The 17,940-nt window shown below is 57.0% G+C and overlaps 2 protein-coding genes across 2 annotated transcripts; one reads left to right on the plus strand and one right to left on the minus strand.

Moving 5' to 3' along the window:
• Nucleotides 1-2,761: 2,761 nt before the first annotated feature.
• Nucleotides 2,762-9,816, plus strand: ARPC1B (actin related protein 2/3 complex subunit 1B). The gene is made up of 10 exons (XM_082772397.1): nt 2,762-2,921; nt 5,380-5,453; nt 6,157-6,261; nt 7,066-7,288; nt 7,721-7,828; nt 7,953-8,159; nt 8,441-8,516; nt 8,594-8,790; nt 8,981-9,071; nt 9,511-9,816. Exons 2-10 carry the CDS (start codon nt 5,390-5,392, stop codon nt 9,547-9,549), a joined length of 1,110 nt encoding a protein of 369 aa, XP_082628523.1. The 5' UTR covers nt 2,762-2,921; nt 5,380-5,389; the 3' UTR covers nt 9,550-9,816.
• An 868-nt stretch (nt 9,817-10,684) lies between these two features.
• Nucleotides 10,685-17,876, minus strand: PDAP1 (PDGFA associated protein 1). The gene is made up of 6 exons (XM_082772768.1): nt 17,809-17,876; nt 15,730-15,821; nt 13,709-13,816; nt 13,236-13,357; nt 12,211-12,362; nt 10,685-11,557 (listed from the first exon to the last, which is right to left on the minus strand). Exons 1-6 carry the CDS (start codon nt 17,819-17,821, stop codon nt 11,499-11,501), a joined length of 546 nt encoding a protein of 181 aa, XP_082628894.1. The 5' UTR covers nt 17,822-17,876; the 3' UTR covers nt 10,685-11,498.
• Nucleotides 17,877-17,940: the final 64 nt, after the last annotated feature.

A 17,940-nucleotide genomic window follows, 5' to 3' on the forward strand; every position in this document is an offset into this window, starting at 1 on the left:
AGACTTGTCACTTCTGTTGAAAATGCAGAAGTGTCTTAAAAAAAAACACAACCCTATGACTAAATTTTACCACTTCCTCTGGAACCGGAGTGTTTCTTCATACACTGCTCATTTCTTAGCTCTGAGTGATTGAAGAGGAAGGGTGGCAGGCAGGCTCACAAAGCTGACAACTGCTCGTGTTCTGAGTGAACCACGTCCCTCGCAGAGCTGCATCCTTTTCAGGTGCAGCTTTTGTTGCACCCAGGGCACGGATTATTTTCCTTTTGGTTTTCTTTTGTCTCCAGACTTCTTCCCCTGGCAATCAAATGTGGCTTTGCAATTTCCTCTCCTTTCTAAATGTAAAATAACGGCTGTTTTAACTGCTTACTCAGCTTGCAGTCTCGTGGTCTGCTGTGTACGATGATATGGGGGACGTTGGGTTTATCAGCCGGGACACAGCACTAATGGAGTTAAATGTCTTCTGGATCAAAGTGACGCTGCCAGCCTTGGAGGATGGACAGAGGGCATGGGCTTGGATTTGTTCATCTCTGCAGACAGTGGTAGACACTTACATCTCACAGGAAGTAGTGATTTTGTTTCTGAAGTCATTTTTGAATGTGTGCAGTTTAATTTCCAAGAAATGTAGTAAAAACTGTTCTCAAAGATACGGCCCAAATAATAGAAAAGAGAAAAAAATCATCTAAAGAGATGGTGAAGAAAATGGGTCTCTACATTTTGCCGTGTTCTTTTTCTGCATGAACGAGCCAGAGAAGGTAAAAGGAGCCACCAAACTGACATTTGATGAAACTGCCCTAGGTTACTGTCTGAGAGAAACGGCTCTACTAGGAATCTGCGGTTAAAAACAGAGCGGAGATCTTTATGTTAGAAAAGAACAGAGCGAGGGGAGTAAAAACAACTCCAAAATAAGTATTTCACCTTAAAACTGTCCTGTGGGTGGGGAGGGGAGAGCTCTGCACCTTGTGTGCTGGCTGAGGGCTGGAGGTGATGCCTGGCAGCATGTCCTGCTGCCACCCCACGTGAGGGCAGCTGCTTTGTTTGGCCTCTGCCGTTTTCCCACTTTCCTCCCTCATCTCTAACCCCCTCGGGGTGTCCTCGTGTCCAGCACGGTGAGGATTCACCCCTGCATTTTAGCTAGCTGCAGCACCAGGCTCGCTAGCACGTGCTTGCTGTATGTGCTGGGGTTAACGGTGCCCTTGAAAGCAACTTCACAAGAAAGCTGGTGGTTTTGCAGTCTTAATTACAGGCTGGCTGCTGGCTGCATATGCTCGCTGCTCCGCGCCAGCTCGCAGACTGTTAGGGGCAGGGATCGGGGCTGCGCGTGAGCAGGGGTGCCAGAGACTGTTCCCAGGAGCCCGTCTGAAAACTCCGCGTCTCCAAACAAAAAGATGGGGAATTATGGCTACTTTTCATCCCTTTTTCCCACCTCCAAAATCATTCCCAGCAAAAAAAAAAAAACGTTCTGGCATCTCCCCTGTCTGCACAGGGGGTGTTTCTGCAGAGGCCCCAGGCTTTCCACGACAAGCGGGCGCAGGAGGATCCTTCTGCTCAAGGAGGCGGTGGTGAAAGCAGTTACGTGGCTTAGTCAGACCTCGAGTGGGAGCTGGGGAGAGATCCAGCAGGGCTGCTCCTTCCTCCCTGGGCTCGGCAGCACTTGCTGAATCCCCCGTGGGCGGCCGAACCCCGGGGAAGCCCAAGCAGCGCTCGGAGCCCATGGGTCTCCGGTGCGGGCTGCTCGCTGTGCTCATCAGCACGGCTCAGGGAAGAGCCACAGCAGGAGCAGCCTCGAGAAGGAAGGAGGAAATGCCACGGGAGATGAGGACGTGCTCTGCAGGCGGTGCTGGGCTGAGGGTGATGCTCCTCTCTGCTGGGCAGTGAGGTCCCCTCCTGTCCTGTCCTGTCCTGTCCTGCTCAGAGGAGAGCTGCTGCTCTTGGCACAAGGCTTTGCAGGGCTGAGCAGCGGGATGCCAGAAAAGCCTGAACTCCCCTGGTCCAGGGCGGATTCAGAGCAGCTCCTAACCATGAGAGGACTGGAGGAAATTTGCAGGCAGAAGGAAAAACTTCAGAAAGGGGGCTAATGGGCTTTAGGATCAGGGGAGAGATGAGTTACCTGCTCAGTGCCACCCCACAGAGCTTTTACCTACAGCAGACCTGTAACTTGGGGATTAATTCTGTGGTTTAACGACTACGAGGTTATCACATCCACCTCTTGCAGCTGGGAAATGCCACCAGGACCCTGTCCTCCCCCTGTGAGACCCCGATGTGCTGCTGTCCAGGTTCTGCAATGCGATCATCCCCTCCCCGGTTACTTTTGGGGTCAGAGGGGAGCGCGTCCCCGTGGGTGCCTTCACCCAGCTCACAGCAGGGCACCAAGAAGCCGAAGCCTCGCTTCTTTCCCAGCTCTTTAATTAGGAGTCTCCCGGAGAACGGGATTGAAATCAGCTGGCCCTGAAACAGGAGAAAAAAATAAAGGGGTGCAGGGGGGCGTAGGCGCACGGTGCAGCCGCCTCGGTCCCGCTGCGCCCAGCGGGATGCAGGAACCGGCACCCAGCACGGCGAGGTCCTGCTGAGCCCCAAACCTCCCCGTGCAACGCTGCCACGCGCTTCTCCCCGCGGGTGGGCTCTGGCACGAGGTGGGCTGCGGTCCTCCTGCATCTCCAGGAGCATCCCGGGGCGGCGGCGTGGCCGGCAGCCCGTCCACGTGCGGCGACGGAGAGGCCTCGGTGCTGGCAGGGGCAGGGCGGCCGCCGAGCAGCTCCGCGCTCCCCCAACGCCCACGTTGAGGAAGTGGTTGCGTTTCTCGGAGAGGAAAAGGGAAGTCGGGCTGCCTCCGCGGGGCAGCCAGCAACTCCCCCTCGCTCGCTCGCTTGCTCCCTGCCTGCTGCCCGGTTCGTGTCGACTGCCCAGAGTCCACGAACTCCGAGGTAAGGAGCGGGGAGGTTGTCGGGAGAGCCGGCTGCGCCCCGGGGGCACCTCGCGCCCCGGCTGCTGAATTTGGGGAGGGGGCGAAGCCCTGATGGGATTGGGGCCAATTTGGGGCTGGGGTGGGTTGAGGCAGCGCCTCGCCGCTGGGTTTTGTCCCCGTGGTGGTGGTTGGGGGGGTTGTTTCCAGTTTTGATGGCGAGTTTTGGGGGTTGTTGTCTTGTCTGAGGCTGGGGAGGTTTGGGGTGCTGGGGAGGGTGCCCCCGGAGGGGCTGGGGGCAGCAGAGCGGGAGCTGGGGGCGATGTGTCCTCGCCTCCCCGGCCACCAGCAGCCTCCAGCTTTGCCCAGGATGAGGAAGAGGAGGGTTGGAGCTGCCCCTTGCTTGCCCCCTGCGTGCCTGGGGGGCATCGATGGCTCCCCAAGGCCGGGCTGGCTCCTGGGGTACCCGCACCGACAGCGAGGCACAGGGACGGGTGTCCCCCCTGGGATGGTTGCACCGGGATGGGTGACACCCCACAGGCACCACGGGGAGGAGAAGGGTGCTCAGGGGGGGCCGTGCTTCGGCCTCGGGGCTCGGCAGAGGATGAGAGGTGCTGGGGGGGGCCGGTGGCTGCACGCCAGGCTCGGTGGCTCGGGCAGAAGTGAAAACGGAGCAGCTCCAGCGCGCGGCTTCCTCCCGCTTGGCCCCTGCCAAGGTTTGGTTATCTCCTCCAAGGATGTTTCCCAACTTCTCGGCGCCTCGGGGCTGAGTGGGGAAGATAACTGAGCTGCAGCAGCCCCAGTCCTGCCTTCTGTTCTCCCCAAAAAGCCCCTTCCCTCCCTCCAGATCCTCTGCGTCCGAGCAGGGGGAGCAGGGGACGAGGGCAGCCCCGGATTTTGGGGCATCTCCCTGCACAGCTCTGGCTGGGACGTGAGCAGGGGAGCAGCGAGGCTGCCAGCCCGGCCGCTGCGGGAAGGAGACGTAAGCTGCTGACGGGTGCAGCCGCGGCCGAAAGCCGAGTTTCTTTCTTGAGAGCTTCCGCTCCCCGCTCCGACGGCTCGGCAGCGGAGCCCTGCCCGGCAGAGCTGGGGCTGAGCGTGAAAAATGAGCCCAGCGAGGAGGAGGGAGAAGCAGGCAGCTTCCCAGGCCTCGGAGCATCCAAACCCACCAAAAAAAAAGAGAAAAAAAAAAAAAAGAAGGCATTGCTGTTTCCTTACAGCACATTTCAGCAGGAAATCGATGCCTCGCGCCCCTGCCTCCCTCCCCGGAGCGCTGTCAGCCCGATGCAGCACATTTTTCTGCTCCAGATCTTTTGCAATCCAGCAGCACGGCCCCCGTCCATCGGTTTTATTCGGTGTTCGTGGTGCAGCTCCGTCCCCTTGGGGGCTGCCGGGTCTCCTCTGGGCTCAGGGTGAGGTTTTTGGGGTGAAGCTGCACCGGGGTGTGCTGTGGGGGACCAAGCGAGGCTCACGCTCGGGTGCTGGTGGCGGTGCTCAGCTGGGCAAAAAAACCCTCCGAGGCTCGCAGGCACCAAGGGGGGAGCTCCAGGAGGGGGCCTGCACCCACCCATGGGTGCCTGAAACCCCACAGCACCCATGGGGCTGGGTCAGGGGGATGCCCACATCCATCCCCAGTGGGGTCGGGTGTTTTTGGGGTGTGTAGGGGCAGGGTGCACACCCCGCATCACCACTGGGATTTCTCAGGTGGTGGAGCTCCAGATTTCCTTTCCGCCCAAGGGACGGAGCTAGGAGGGACTTCTTTCCTTCCCCTGCCAGGTTTTTAGCTGCTGGAATAAAACCAGCAACGCTCTGGGAGCGTTCCCAAAACACCAAAACCCCCACATTCAACCCTTCCCCCCTAACATTTTGCCAGGCTGCCCCCCAAATTCGCTGCGTTACCCCAGCCCCGTGGCCGAGGGGCTGCCCCCAGCACCATTCTGGGAGGCACGGGGAGCTCAGCACCGTGCCACCGCCCCATCCCACAGCTCCTGGCAGCGGCCAGGGGAAGGGATTAGTCACGGGATGGGACGGAGGCGCCTCCGCCGCCCGGCGCCTTTGGCTCTCCCGAAATGAGAGGCGGGGAGGGAGCGTGGTGGAGCAGGCAGAGGGATGGGGTGCTGAGCACCCTGGGGACCACACGGTGGGCTCGGGGCTGGCAGCGGGGTCTCGGGGTGCCCGGGTGGCTGCTGGCTGTGCCAACGTGGTTAGGAAGTGGCCGGGAGCCGTCCCCTCGCCGCCTTCCTGCATTATCAGGGTGTTATCAGGGTGTTATCAGGGAGCCCCTGCTTCCTCCAGCCTCTCCGGGCTCCTGCCAGGGACTGTGGGGCTGGGGGGGGTCGGTCCTGGCCTTGCTCAGGCAGGCTGTGAGCTTGGGAAGCCCCTTCCAGGGGAATTTTTTTGGGGTGGTGGAAAGGGGACGTTTCCCGCTGGGGTTGTCCCCGTGGCCGGAGGAGCATCCTGAGCTCTCGTCCCACCCGCAGCGAGCTCGCCATGGCCTACCACAGCTTCCTGCTGGAGCCCATCAGCTGCCACGCCTGGAACAAGGACCGGACCCGTAAGTACCGGCCCCGACCCCACCGGGACCTCCTCACACCAGGGCCCAAATCCCCAAATCCCCAGGGAATCGTCAAATACACCGGGGTGGGCACAGGCACCCCGCATCCCCACCGGGGCTGAGCGATGTCCCCTAGGATGGTGTGGGGCTGGATTTGGGGATGTGGGTCCTGCTGTGGATGGGTTTTGGGGACGGGAGGTGTCCCCCCTTCCCCGCCTCGGTCCCGCTGGTGGGACGGAGCCCACGCAGGGGGTGTCAGCATGGGGAGGGATGGCGAGGCGCTGAGGAGGAGAGCGGAGAGGAGCGGAGGAGTTCTGTGGGTGATTCATGGCCGATGGCATTTCCCGGCCTCGGAGCGGGGGATGTGGGAGAGAACAAAAAGGGCTTTCTGTGCCGGGCAGGCGGGGCAGGATGGGGCCAGGCAGGCGATGAGCACCCGCAGCCGTCCCAAAACAACATCCCAAAACGTCCCAAAACATCCCAAAACGTCCCAAAACATCCCAAAACGTCCCAAAACATCCCGTCCCATCCCATCCCACGGGTCCCCTGGGACCACATCGCCGCTTTAGGGCCCATGGGGCCGGGCAAACCCCACCGATCCGGGGTGACGGGGACACTGGGGACACAGGGAGCCTGTCCCTGCCACCAGCAGAGCCGTGACCCCGGTGGGGGCCCTGCCCCGGCCGCTGTCCCCCCCCCCCAGAGATCGCCCTGTGCCCCAACAACCACGAGGTGCACATCTACCGCAAGGACGGTGCCAAGTGGAGCAAGGTGCATGAGCTGAAGGAGCACAACGGGCAGGTGACGGGTGAGAACCGGGGGCTGAGGGGATGGGGTCGGGGATGGGGACGGCCGGGTCCCAGCCCCACTCGGTGGCAGCAGAGGATTCGGGATGGGGTGGCGGAGAGGGTGGAGAGGGAGCTGGTTGAGTGTGGTGCTCCTGGGGCCTGATCCTGGGGGTCAGAGGGTGCCCGGGGATGGGGTGGGGTGGGGTGGGATGGGAAGAGGTGGGAGGGATGGGATGGGACTGGATGGATAGGATGGAATGGGATAGGATGGGATGGGACAGGATGGATGGGATGGAATGGGATAGGATGGGATGGGAAGAGGTGGGAGGGATGGAATGGGATAGGATGGGATGGAATCGGATGGGATGGGTTGGGATGGGATGGGAAGAGGTGGGAGGGATGGGATAGGATAAGACAGGATGGGATGGGAAGAGAAGAGATGGATGGGACAGGATGGATGGGATGGGAAGAGGTGGGAGGGATGGGATGGATGAAATAGGATAGGATGGGATGGGAAGAGGTGGGATGGATAGGATGAGATGGGACGGGACAGAATGAATGGGATGGGATGGGTTGGGAAGAGGTGGGAGGGATGGGATGGGATGGGACGGGACAGGATGGATGGATGGGATGGCATAGGATGGGATGGGTTGGGATGGGAAGAGGTGGGAGGCATGGCATGGAGGAGTAGGACAGAGAGGGACTCGGGGTCAGAGAGCAGGCAGAACATCTCTGCCTTCGGGCGGCCTCCATCCCCACGTGGCCCGTCCCCATCCCATCCCCACGGCTCCCCCCGTGCCACCACCTCCCCTTCTGCCTTCCAGGCATCGACTGGGCCCCTGAGAGCAACCGGCTGGTGACCTGCGGGACCGACCGCAACGCCTACGTCTGGACCCTGAAGGGCAACGTCTGGAAGCCCACCCTGGTCATCCTGCGGATCAACCGGGCCGCCCGCTGCGTCAAGTGGTCCCCCAAGGAGAACAAATTCGCCGTGGGCAGCGGCTCCCGGCTCATCTCCATCTGCTACTTCGAGCAGGAGAACGACTGGTGGGGCTCGGCCGGGGGCTTGTGGGGTCCTTTGGGGTGGGATGGGGGAAATAGGTGGGTGGGGAGAGGGGTGGGTGGGTGAGGAGATGATGGATGGTTGGGTTGGGTTGGGTTGGGTTGGGTTGGGTTTCGTTGGGTTGGGTTGGGTTGGGTGGTAGGAGACATGAGGACATGGAGGTGATACAGGAGGAGATGGGGGAGATGGAGGAGGACGTAGATGAGGAGACTGACGGGGAGATGGAGAGAGGTGCCCAAAACCCACTGCTGGGGTTGTTGCACTCCCCGTGCCTGGCTGCTGTCACAGCCTGGTGGCCCAGAGCAGTTCCTGGGGGGACACCCGGAGCCCTGACCACCCCCAGCCCTCTGCCAGCACAGGGGGGGGTGCCCGGGGGCTATTTTGGGGGGGCACCAACGCCGCTGCTCTCCCCGCAGGTGGGTCTGCAAGCACATCAAGAAGCCCATCCGCTCGACGGTGCTCAGCCTGGACTGGCACCCCAACAACGTCCTCCTGGCCGCCGGCTCCTGCGACTTCAAGTGCCGGTGAGGGGCAGGGAGACAGCGAGGGGGGGACCCCAGGGATGGTGCAGGGGGGGGTCCCCATCCCGACACAGCATGGGACAGAGGCCGGGGGAACCTCACGGCTCATTCTCTTTCCCCTCGCCAGGATCTTCTCCGCCTACATCAAGGAGGTGGAGGAGCGGCCGAGCCCCACGCCGTGGGGCTCCAAGATGCCCTTCGGGGAGCTGATGTTCGAGTCGAGCAGCAGCTGCGGGTGGGTGCACAGCATCTGCTTCTCGGCCAGCGGCGCCCGCGTGGCCTGGGTGAGCCACGACAGCACGCTCTGCCTCGCCGACGCCAACAAGAAGATGGCGTAAGGAGGGCTGGGGGGCACGGGGGGGAGCTGGTGGGGGGAGTTTTGCCGTGGGTGCCACCACGGGGTGGGCTACGGGGCGTGGGGATTTGTGGCTGCGTGGGTTTGGGGAGCTGGGGTGAACCCGAAAGTGATGGGGAGATGGAGACGGCATGGGGAGGTGGGGAAGGACCGAGCAAGGCTGGATGGAGGAGGAGGAGGCTCTTCCACCCGTGTCACGAGCTGTGCCAGGCTCAGCACAGGGCCTTGTCTCCCTTTTTACGGCTTGCTCTCCCTCGCAGCGTCGCCTCCCTCTGCACCGAGACCCTTCCCCTCCTGGCCGTCACCTTCATCACCGAGAACAGCCTGGTGGCCGCGGTGAGTCCGGGCTGGCTTTGAGGGCGGGCACCACACCGGGGTGGTGCTGAGCGGGGCTGCGTCTCCCCCCCTACCAGGGTCACGACTGCTACCCCATGCTGTTCACCTACGAGGAGGGCCAGGGCACGCTGACCTTCGGGGGGAAGCTGGACGTCCCCAAGCAGAGCTCCCAGCGCGGCCTCACCGCCCGCGAGCGCTTCCAGAACCTGGATAAGAAAGCGAGCTCGGACACCTCCAACGCCACGCTGGACACCGTGCACAAGAACAGCATCAGGTGCACGACGGGGAGGGCTGGGGGGGGGACAGATTTGGCTCTGGGTCACCCTGAGGGTGCTGGACACAGAGCATCATCCCCTGGCTGTGCTCCTGTCCTGCCCTGGAGGATCCCTGGGGGGATTTGGGGTGGTCTGGGCAGCCCCGAGGGCTCCAAGCTGACCCCCCCGCTGCCTCTTTGTGCCCCACAGCCAGATCTCCGTGCTGGTGGGGGGGAAAGCCAACTGCTCGCAGTTCTGCACCACGGGCATGGACGGCGGCATGAGCATCTGGGACGTCAAGGTGAGGTGTCCCCATTGTCCCCCCCCCAGCTGGGAGCATCCAGCGCCAAACCCTCATCAGGCGGAGCTCTAATTGCAATCAGCGCCCCCTCGGTGCGCTCAGGAAGGGGGCGTCTTGTCCCTGGGGTCCTGGCTGGGATCTCCTTCGAGCCGGGGTTTGGTGGGGGGCACTTTCCTGCTCACCATCAGAGGGGGGGTGTAGCCAGCAGGGCTGGGGCATCCATCCCCTTGCGCTGGGATCGAGCACCCTCTCCTGGCTTCAATTTTTGCCCTCAGGGCTTGAAAAATGAGCCCAAACGAGACCAAGTTGGGACCTCCTGGGTCCTCCAGCAGCAGCCACCCTAGGGGACAGCCCCCTTTTACCCCCCACCCACCCCCAGGGCTCTGCTTGCCTTGGAAAGCCACACGCAGGCGGTCACCGACCCCTCGTTTCGTTCCAGAGCCTGGAGTCGGCACTGAAGGACCTCAAGATCAAATGAAGGAGGCAGCCGGGAAGGTGTTCGGCCGCCAGCCCCCCCCTGCTCCGCTGCTCTGCCTGCTTTGTCCCCGCGCCACGCGAGCCCCCCGCGAGCCGCCCGCGCTCCCCCGGCTGCCAGCCAGCCCCGCGGCTGCTCTAACACGAAGATAAAGGTGGTTTCGGTTGTTATTTTTTACTATTTTTGTTACCATCCTAACTGATGCTGGTCATACGTCGCTTAAAGAAGTAAAAAAAAAAAAAAATAAAGCAGAGATTTTTTTTTCCTGTGTATATCCAACGATGGTTTTGCTCCTTTTTTAAATTTTTTTAAGCTGAACCAACCCGGCCCTTTTCAGCTCGGTATCACGGGCCGGCTGGCACCTTTGGTTGCAGTGTGCCCAGCTGCTAAATCCAGCTCTCACTCAGGATACGAGCAGTCCCTCATCACAGCAGGAAAACAAAGCCCCTCTGCTGTTCCTGAGTGCCAAGGATACGGGATCCTTTCCAGAAGCTGTAAGAAAAGTGGATAAATACTTGTGCATTTCAAAACAGGGTTTGATTGCAGGTGCTAAACAATGAGCACAGGGCATCAAGTAGAGATTAAGTACTTGGAAAAGGTGGCCAGGCAAGAGTTCCTCTCAAATCATGCTTTGGGTTTACACCTTTCCCTGCCTTTATCCCCGTGCAGAGCTGACCCAGCCTCCCTGTACCAAGAAAGCAAATTTCCCCTGTGGTTTGAGCTCACAGTGAGGTTCCCCACGGCACATCTCTCTGCCACATCCTCCCAGCAGAGTCCTTGCAGACACGGCAGGGTCACACACAATAAATGGCAGCGTTTGTCCTCCTGCATCCTCAGCTGTCCCTCCTGCCACACTGACTGGGCTAGGCGGCAGCCCGAAGGTAAAATCGTTTGCTCCACCGCCGCAACCAGATTGTGCAAGAGGAGATGGAGAGGAAAAGCTTTGTGCCTTCAGGCTGCACCTGCTGATAGAGCTCCCGAACCCTGAGCCAAATTCACCACCATCGAGAGCAGAGAAGAGGCAAAGCAGCAGCCACAGAAGTCACCAAACCACCAGGCTGTCACCGCACCGTGCATCGCAGCCGCCTGAACACGCGGCACCGTTTACACACACACACACACGAGACAAGGAGAGCAGTTATAATTTACATTTTAATCAGCCAAATATACAAGTTTTGTCGTTTCTTTTTCCTTTTTCACCTTTATCGAGCTTTTTTTTTTTTTTTTTTTTCCCCATCTGGGTCTGATACAATTAATGATGTGTTGTTTTTTTTTCCTTTAAACAAAGGATGATGTGGTTAAAAACTGGCACTATCCCTAATCAGGAGAAGAAACAAAATAATGAAGAGGAGGGAAAAGGGGGGAGACCGGCTGCAAGAGAGGAGGGATGAAAACGGGAAGGAACAGCACTCCAGATGTCCATGAAGTCAGGCTCTCGGTTATACTGCAACACCCTGCAGCGAAATTTTATGGGCCGTTTGCCCGAAAGGATTCCCCAGATACGTTATCCTTTGGGTTTTCATGAGCAAGTCAAAGTTCCCCACCCCATATGCCCCACCCCGCAATGACCCCACAATCTATTTTCTTGCAATCTAATATTTAAAGCATCTCCCCTCCCGCACAGCTCCCTCCCGCCCCTGCCCCCGTCCCCCCCCAACCCCCCCCCCCAATCTATGAGTTCTTAATCCTAAAAACAGCAAAAACATTCAGGTTTTCAAACTGTTACAGAGAATTGCTGTTCAGCACAGTTCTGCACCGAAGATAGCAGCTGCCCCTAACCCCAAATGGAAATCTGTGCCAGGATGAAGACAAACACATCGTCGGTGTCTCTTGGAGGTGGCTTCGGTGCCGCAGTGTACCCTGCGTGGCACCTGTGGTGTGCAACACGACAGAGTTCCTGGCAGGCACCAGGCACGGCTTCCTGGCGATTCCTCCTCTTGCACGTCCCGCGCTTACTTGTTAAGGGACAGGGACTGCAGTCTTTTACCTGCCATCGCCGCTTCGTCTTTTGCTGGAGGAGGGAAGGAACAGAGGCGTCAGCATCTCACAGCGCACATCAGGGCTGGTGGCAGCCCTGGAGAATGAATTCTTGCTAGCCACGTGCAGCAAAGTGACTGGGAAAAAGTTTTGACCCTCCCCACTAAGTCCTGCTCCCTCCAGGCTAAGCGGGAGCAGCCCTCCCTGTGCCCGGCTTCCCTTCAGGCTTCCCCAAACCACCCCGATGCTGACGCACAAATTTCCCTGTGGAGGTCACTGGGAACACAGCCATCAGGGTTCTCGTTCTCGTCTATCAGAGCTGAAGAGGTAATCCCAACAGGGGAGGAGAGCTGCAAATTCACCGTGCAGCCTGGATCCCCAGCGTGCATCCACCAAAAGGAACTTGATAAATCCCCAAATCAGAGCTAGCATTGCCTGGGAGGCTGCGGACAATGTGGGTATCGAGCAATTCCCTTCTCTTCTTGCCTGCTCCCTATTCAGACACCTTAGAGCTTTATAAGAGTGAACCAGCTGAACCTGGTTCTGATGAGAGGAGTCACAAGGACACTCAGCAACACCACGCGGTCTCAGGCGATGAGGGACCACGACATGTGATAGCAGAAACCATACCTCACGGCAGCACAGCCATTGCAAAAAGAGAAGTAAAAGGATTAATTACTCTCTAACCTTTTCTTTCCTCTTCTTTCTTTCTGGCAGCTTCTTCCCTTTGCTTCCGGATGATGGCTAGTCGGGCGAGATCTGCCTTCGCTTGCTCTGTTTTACCAGCTAGGTGCATTTTCATGTATCTTTCTTTTGCCTTTTGTTTCTCGATCTCCTCCCTGTTTGAGCGAAACACACCAACGATTACAGAGCCCCGGTGAGCATCCAGGCACTGACAGACACCAGGGGAGGTTTTCTGACTGGGGAGGAAGCTGAGTACAGAGCTGGGCTGCCTGTAGAGGCTGGGGGACCCTGTCACCAGTTTTGAAGGGCGTTACATCTGTTGCAGGGATGATGAGAAGCCGAGGAATTTCTACCTTCAGCTAAATAAGAGCACTGATACACAGCGAGGTCAAATGAATTAGCCCCAGGCTACGCAGCACTGTAACATTTTTCCCAGAAGTACACCTCAAGGGTACTTCTCCTGAAGGAATCTATCCCAACTAATCAAACTTAAACGATCTATTCCAAATAAATGAAACCAGGAGATTAAATTTAGCTTCTCATCTTATTCATCAGGCACAAATTTCAGCACGAACCCAGGAGTCTGGGAAACCGCCACCTGCCACTAGGGCACCTCTTGTAGCGAGATTAGAGTAGACCCCAGCGTGACCTTTGGTTAATGGATTTTGGTTACACCTGATTTTTGGCATAAATCTTCAGGAGAGAAACAGCCTGTGTCTGCTCCACAGCAACAAACTTCAGTCAGCACATCGGGCCAAGCTGCTGGGCCCCGGGGTAGACACAGCTACTCCCAGAAAACAAAGGAATTCTGAAAAGTTTGTAAGGAAAGCTGTGAGACAAAGTGAATCCTGTCTGACACTTTGCTGCTGCTCAGTGTCAGCTTTAGAGGGCAACACGGATGAAGGGCTTCCCTGAAACACCAACGCACAGGCAGCTGGGAGACACTTCTCCACGCTAAGCTGCTGCCAGCAGCACGTGTGAAACCCCAGGACCATGGCAGCTCCCCCCAAGGCAGCAGGAACACTCACCGCTCTCGTCGCGAGAGTTCCTTGGGTCCATCCAGGTCCAGCTGAGTTACTTTTTTGGTTGTCTGAATTACACGATTGGGATTCTCGATGTCTATCAACCCTTCCACGCCTTTGCGCTTTTGCTAAGGTTTAAGAAGAAGAGGAAAGGTAAGAAGCTCTGTCCTGCCATATTCTGGCATCAAATACCCTGCACTGCACCCCAAAAGTAGAATTCAAGGTGGTTTCACCACCAGACAGAAAAACCATTTGTGAGCCAAGATTTATAACTACCAAACATCTTCGCTGTTCTTTGAAGATGATTTTGCCTTTGCATTTCACTTAAAAAATATACAGATCATCACTCTGAGGACAAAATGCACTCAAGTAAGGGGTTTTTTTTGGCTTCTTAAAGTTATTCCATAAAAGATTTACTGTAGACAGCTCTGAAAGAGAACTCCAAGCAAATGCATTTCATGCCCTGAGAATTGCACTACCTGATAGTCCTCGTCATCTTCATCACTCTCGTCTGAATCTAAAGACTTCTTCTCCTTTTTGGGGTCCCCTGTTGCTCCTTCGCCTCCCTCTTCTTGCTCCTCTTCTTCCTACAGAAATCACAGGAAGAAAACACGTCAATAAAATTCCCAGGGACTCTTAAACGAGATCATTTTGGGGGAATGATGTGCAGCTCCGAGCACTGCTGCTCCTGACACGGCCCACCAAGGCTGCCTCGCTCTATCAGAACGAGAGCTCATTCTCACCACAGTTCAGTGAGCATCACCTGCCCCAACAAATCTCCTCCAAGCAATTCTGCTGCTCTCTCTACATAACAGGCCAGGAAAACCATTGTACAAGACAGAACTAGCACTTTACTTTCCCCAAATGAAGGATCTCCAGGAGAATTTTGGCCTGAATTTTCACTGCACGGTCTCTGAGGGACCAGAAGCTACACAGATGTGGCATGATGGATCCCAGCCTAGGTCCAGATAAAAAAAAAAAATAAAGAGAAAATTGCCAGCCATCAACTAGAACGGTGTTTCTAGTGGAAATACAAGAAATTGCAGCCTTTCCAGCACAGCTTTTGCTAATCATAATTTAGGAATTAATTTGTAAATCATTAGAAGATGAGATTAGGGAAACTAACATGGGTGTGAAGAGCTTGCTTTACCATTATTAAATATCCCTAATCAGAGCAACTGGCAAAGCAGAGGGGCTATGGGCAGGAGGAGGACTAATTTTAAGTGTTTACAAACTTCCCCTAATAAAACTGGGCTGGATGTAACCATCACTATGTGCCTTGGATGATCACAGCAGAAAAAAATCCTCAAAAAGCAGTCCTCTGAGGGCTGTAGTGTTTTTGTTTTTATAAAAGCAGACAGACATCTCACATGGGGCCCTGCCACGGCTCGTTCTGTTCTGTTCCCACTTGGTATTTTTATTAACGACTTGGATGGAGGAAAGGTTTGTGAGTTCAAAGTCTGTGAATGACATCGTGCAAGCAAGGAGCTGAACTCCTTTTGGAAAACAGGATCAGAACCGTGAGTGGCTTCAGTAACTGCAAGGATGGCACGAAGCCAGGAAGGTGGAATCAGAAAACAAACCGAGAGGAGTTACAGGGTAAGAAATGTGACACAAAGTCGGAATATCTGGCTAAGCAGCAAACCACGCAATCATCTCAAGTTACAGCTGGTCAAAACATTCAAAAGGAGTCAACAATATGGCTCGTAACAGCTTGGATGGGTAATCTTTTTCTGGGATTTACTCATCAGTGTTTCCTACACAGGGTATAATTATCCCGCTGCAGTCAGTGCCGTGAGGTTTCAGCTGGAATCGTGAATTCAGGCTTAGGCAGCACTTTCAGGAAGTCTCAGAGAAGAGCAGTGAGTGGCATCGTTCATGGCATAATTTGGCAACGCAAGAGAGCAAGTGCTGCAGAAAGCAGTCGTGGTTTTTGTAATGCCAGCCCAGTAGCTGCAGGGGAAGGCGGACTTAGAAACCCGTGCTGGGGGTTAAAATGCACAAAAAAAAGCTCACACCAGAAAAATCTGGTATTTCTCCCGGAGGCAAACAAGAAAACCTTGTGTAAAGAAAGAAGTTAAAGGAATTTAGTTCATTAAAAGTAGAAAAGGGTCAAATATGCTGTTTTCAAGAAATGAAAGCTGTCAGGGCATGAAAGCTGTCAGGGCGTGAGCCCCTTTTCTCCACAGCCAAGCTGCAGAGCAGGAGTGAGGAACGAGCGTATGCTGAAGACCAGAACGATGAATTATGTGTGGAAAAGATGCCTAGAGCTGCTGTGCAACCATCTTCCTCATCCTTTAACCTTCAGATTGCTGACAGACGGTCAGCCTGGCCTCACTTCCATGAGGAGCTCGACTGGATCCCACCTTGCAGCCTCCCCAGGCACTGGTATTCAGAATTCACACTGTGATCACTGACAGAGTGATCTGCGACACCTGAGCGAGCTGACACGTCTCGTGAGCTGCAAATCAAGCCTGGAGTTCTCACAGTAAGCACCTACCCTTGCCTTCTGCTTTTCTGCTTGGAGCTGCGCATCGATCTCTTCAGGACTCGTGTACTGTCTTGCCCGGCCTTTGTGGCCTCCTTTTCTACCTGTACAAGAAAAAAAAAATTAAAAGAATTAATAAATGGTTTGGCGATGAGCTTCCAAAAAGCTTGACTCCTCCTGCAGCACACGCTCTGCATTTTCAGCACACACAGGACAAGCCCAAACAGAATCCAAAGAAATAAAAAAGAGTCACAGTGGATTTGCCACCCTCCGTGAAGCCTGTGGCTTCTCTGATTCCCCTCCCAGGCTGCTGAGCTGTTCCCAGCCCCAGCCCTGCTCCTGTTCCCTCCCCGGCAGGGATCCCGGTGCGTTCGTGTGGTGGCAGCAGCTCCCAGCAGCTCCTCGGCCCCTCCCTGAGCTGAGGCTGTGCCAAGGGAGCCCGGGGAGCCAATTGGACAAAAGCTTCGGGAATGGGAGCAAGAGCAACTCGTAAAAGGAGCCTCCATGTTTTTGGTTTCCCTTATAAAGCACTAAAAACGAGCGGCAGAAATCAGGCAGAAGGGAGAGGGGGCTCTGCTGGGCGGCCCGCTCGGCTCTCCAGAGCACGATGCTGGGGGTTTTGCCGTGGAATTGCGAAGCCCTTCATGCTTCCTGCAGGCGGCTGCTCTGCTTCTGTCGTCAGAGCCGAGAGCTGCTGGCAAAAGCAAGCTGGAGAGCGCGGGGTGCAGCCGCTGGGTGAGATCAGCAAAAGCCCAGCAGCTCGTGTGAGGGGGCCCTGCTCCTGCAGCCCGCAAAGCCTCCTGCTCCTCTCCCTTCCCACCTGCTGAGGACAACAAGACCTCCAAACGGCGTGGAGAGGGGAAAGGGACGGCGTCGATGTCCCTCCTTACAGGGCAGACCCATCACTGCCCAACCCTGCGTCACGGCCACGCCTGGCTGCGTTTGTCAGGCTCTTTGAGGCAGCCCCCGAGAGTTTTGGGAATTCATTTTCTGACCAGTTCTGGCTCAGAAAATGAGCACAGACCAATTTTTGTATGTTTTAGCTTGGTAAAAGCTGAGCCATGGAGGAAATTCTCTCAAAACGCCCCTCTGAAGTCTTCCTGAGCCCCCCCGAGATGGTTTTCTGGCACTAAATGGGGAAGGGCAGGGAGCACAACTCTCTACAATCAGTTCTGGAAGCTCACGGGCACTCACCCACCAGCACAACCAGGGCACTGCTGCCCCCCAAGCCCTGCTCTCCCCATTCCCAGCCGCCCCACGTGGCACCACTGACACACGTGGGGAAATCAAGCTCCAAGGCAGCACCAGAACCGTCACGTCCCTGCCCAGCAAGTGACATCGCTCCGAAAGGAACACCGCCAGGGTACCTGACACCCCACGTGGCGCCGAGAAAATCCACCTGGCCTGCCTCAGCGCTCGCTACAAGCTCAGCAGCTGCCGGCAGCCTCCCTGCCCGGACCCTACACCAGGACCAGAACTGGAGAAAACAGAAGCCTGATCGCTGGAAATAGCCATACAAGGGGGAAAAGCAGCTTAAAATGAATTAGTTTACAGAAAAGCTTGAAAACAAACAAACAAACAAATTGTATTTCCACCGCAGCCCCCCGGGCACCTCAGTGAAACAGCGGGGAGGCGCCCAGCCCTCCGCACTGGGCACTATTTGAACACAGCGAGATGCTGGGGGGGCTGCGGTGACAGGGGCAGCTGCTCCGCGCCTGCAGAGTCAATCCGGAGCATTAAATTCCGATTAAAACCACTAAAACGGGTGGAAAAAACTAAAACAATCCGGTATTTGTTTCCATGGAATAGCCCCCGCTGGGGGACGCCCGGCGGGCTCGCCGAGCCCAACGCCCGGCTCCATACAGACCCCAAAAAATAACAAAAAACCCCAAAACCCGGCATTCTAAGCCCATCCCCGAGGAGCCCCCAGCCCCCCCCCACAAGGCCCCAGCGCCTCAGGGGGGCCCCGGCCCGGCCCCGACTCGCGGCTGCTGCCCCGGCCCGGCCCCCAACGCCTCATAAATGACCCCAAATCAATAAATTAAAGGGAAAAAAATGAAATAAAAGCCGAACCGGCCGCCCCGCCCCCACCTCCTTTCGGCATCGCGGCGATGGCGGCTGCAGCGCGGCCCCCCCGGCCCCCAGCGCCGACCCGGAAGCGGAAGCCGCCCCCCTCGCGCCCCGCCCACTCGGAGCCCGCTCCGCCCACTCAGAGCCCGCCCC

Source organism: Aythya marila (genome assembly GCF_965140915.1).
Source record: "Aythya marila genome assembly, chromosome: 15".
NCBI lineage: Eukaryota > Metazoa > Chordata > Aves > Anseriformes > Anatidae > Aythya > Aythya marila.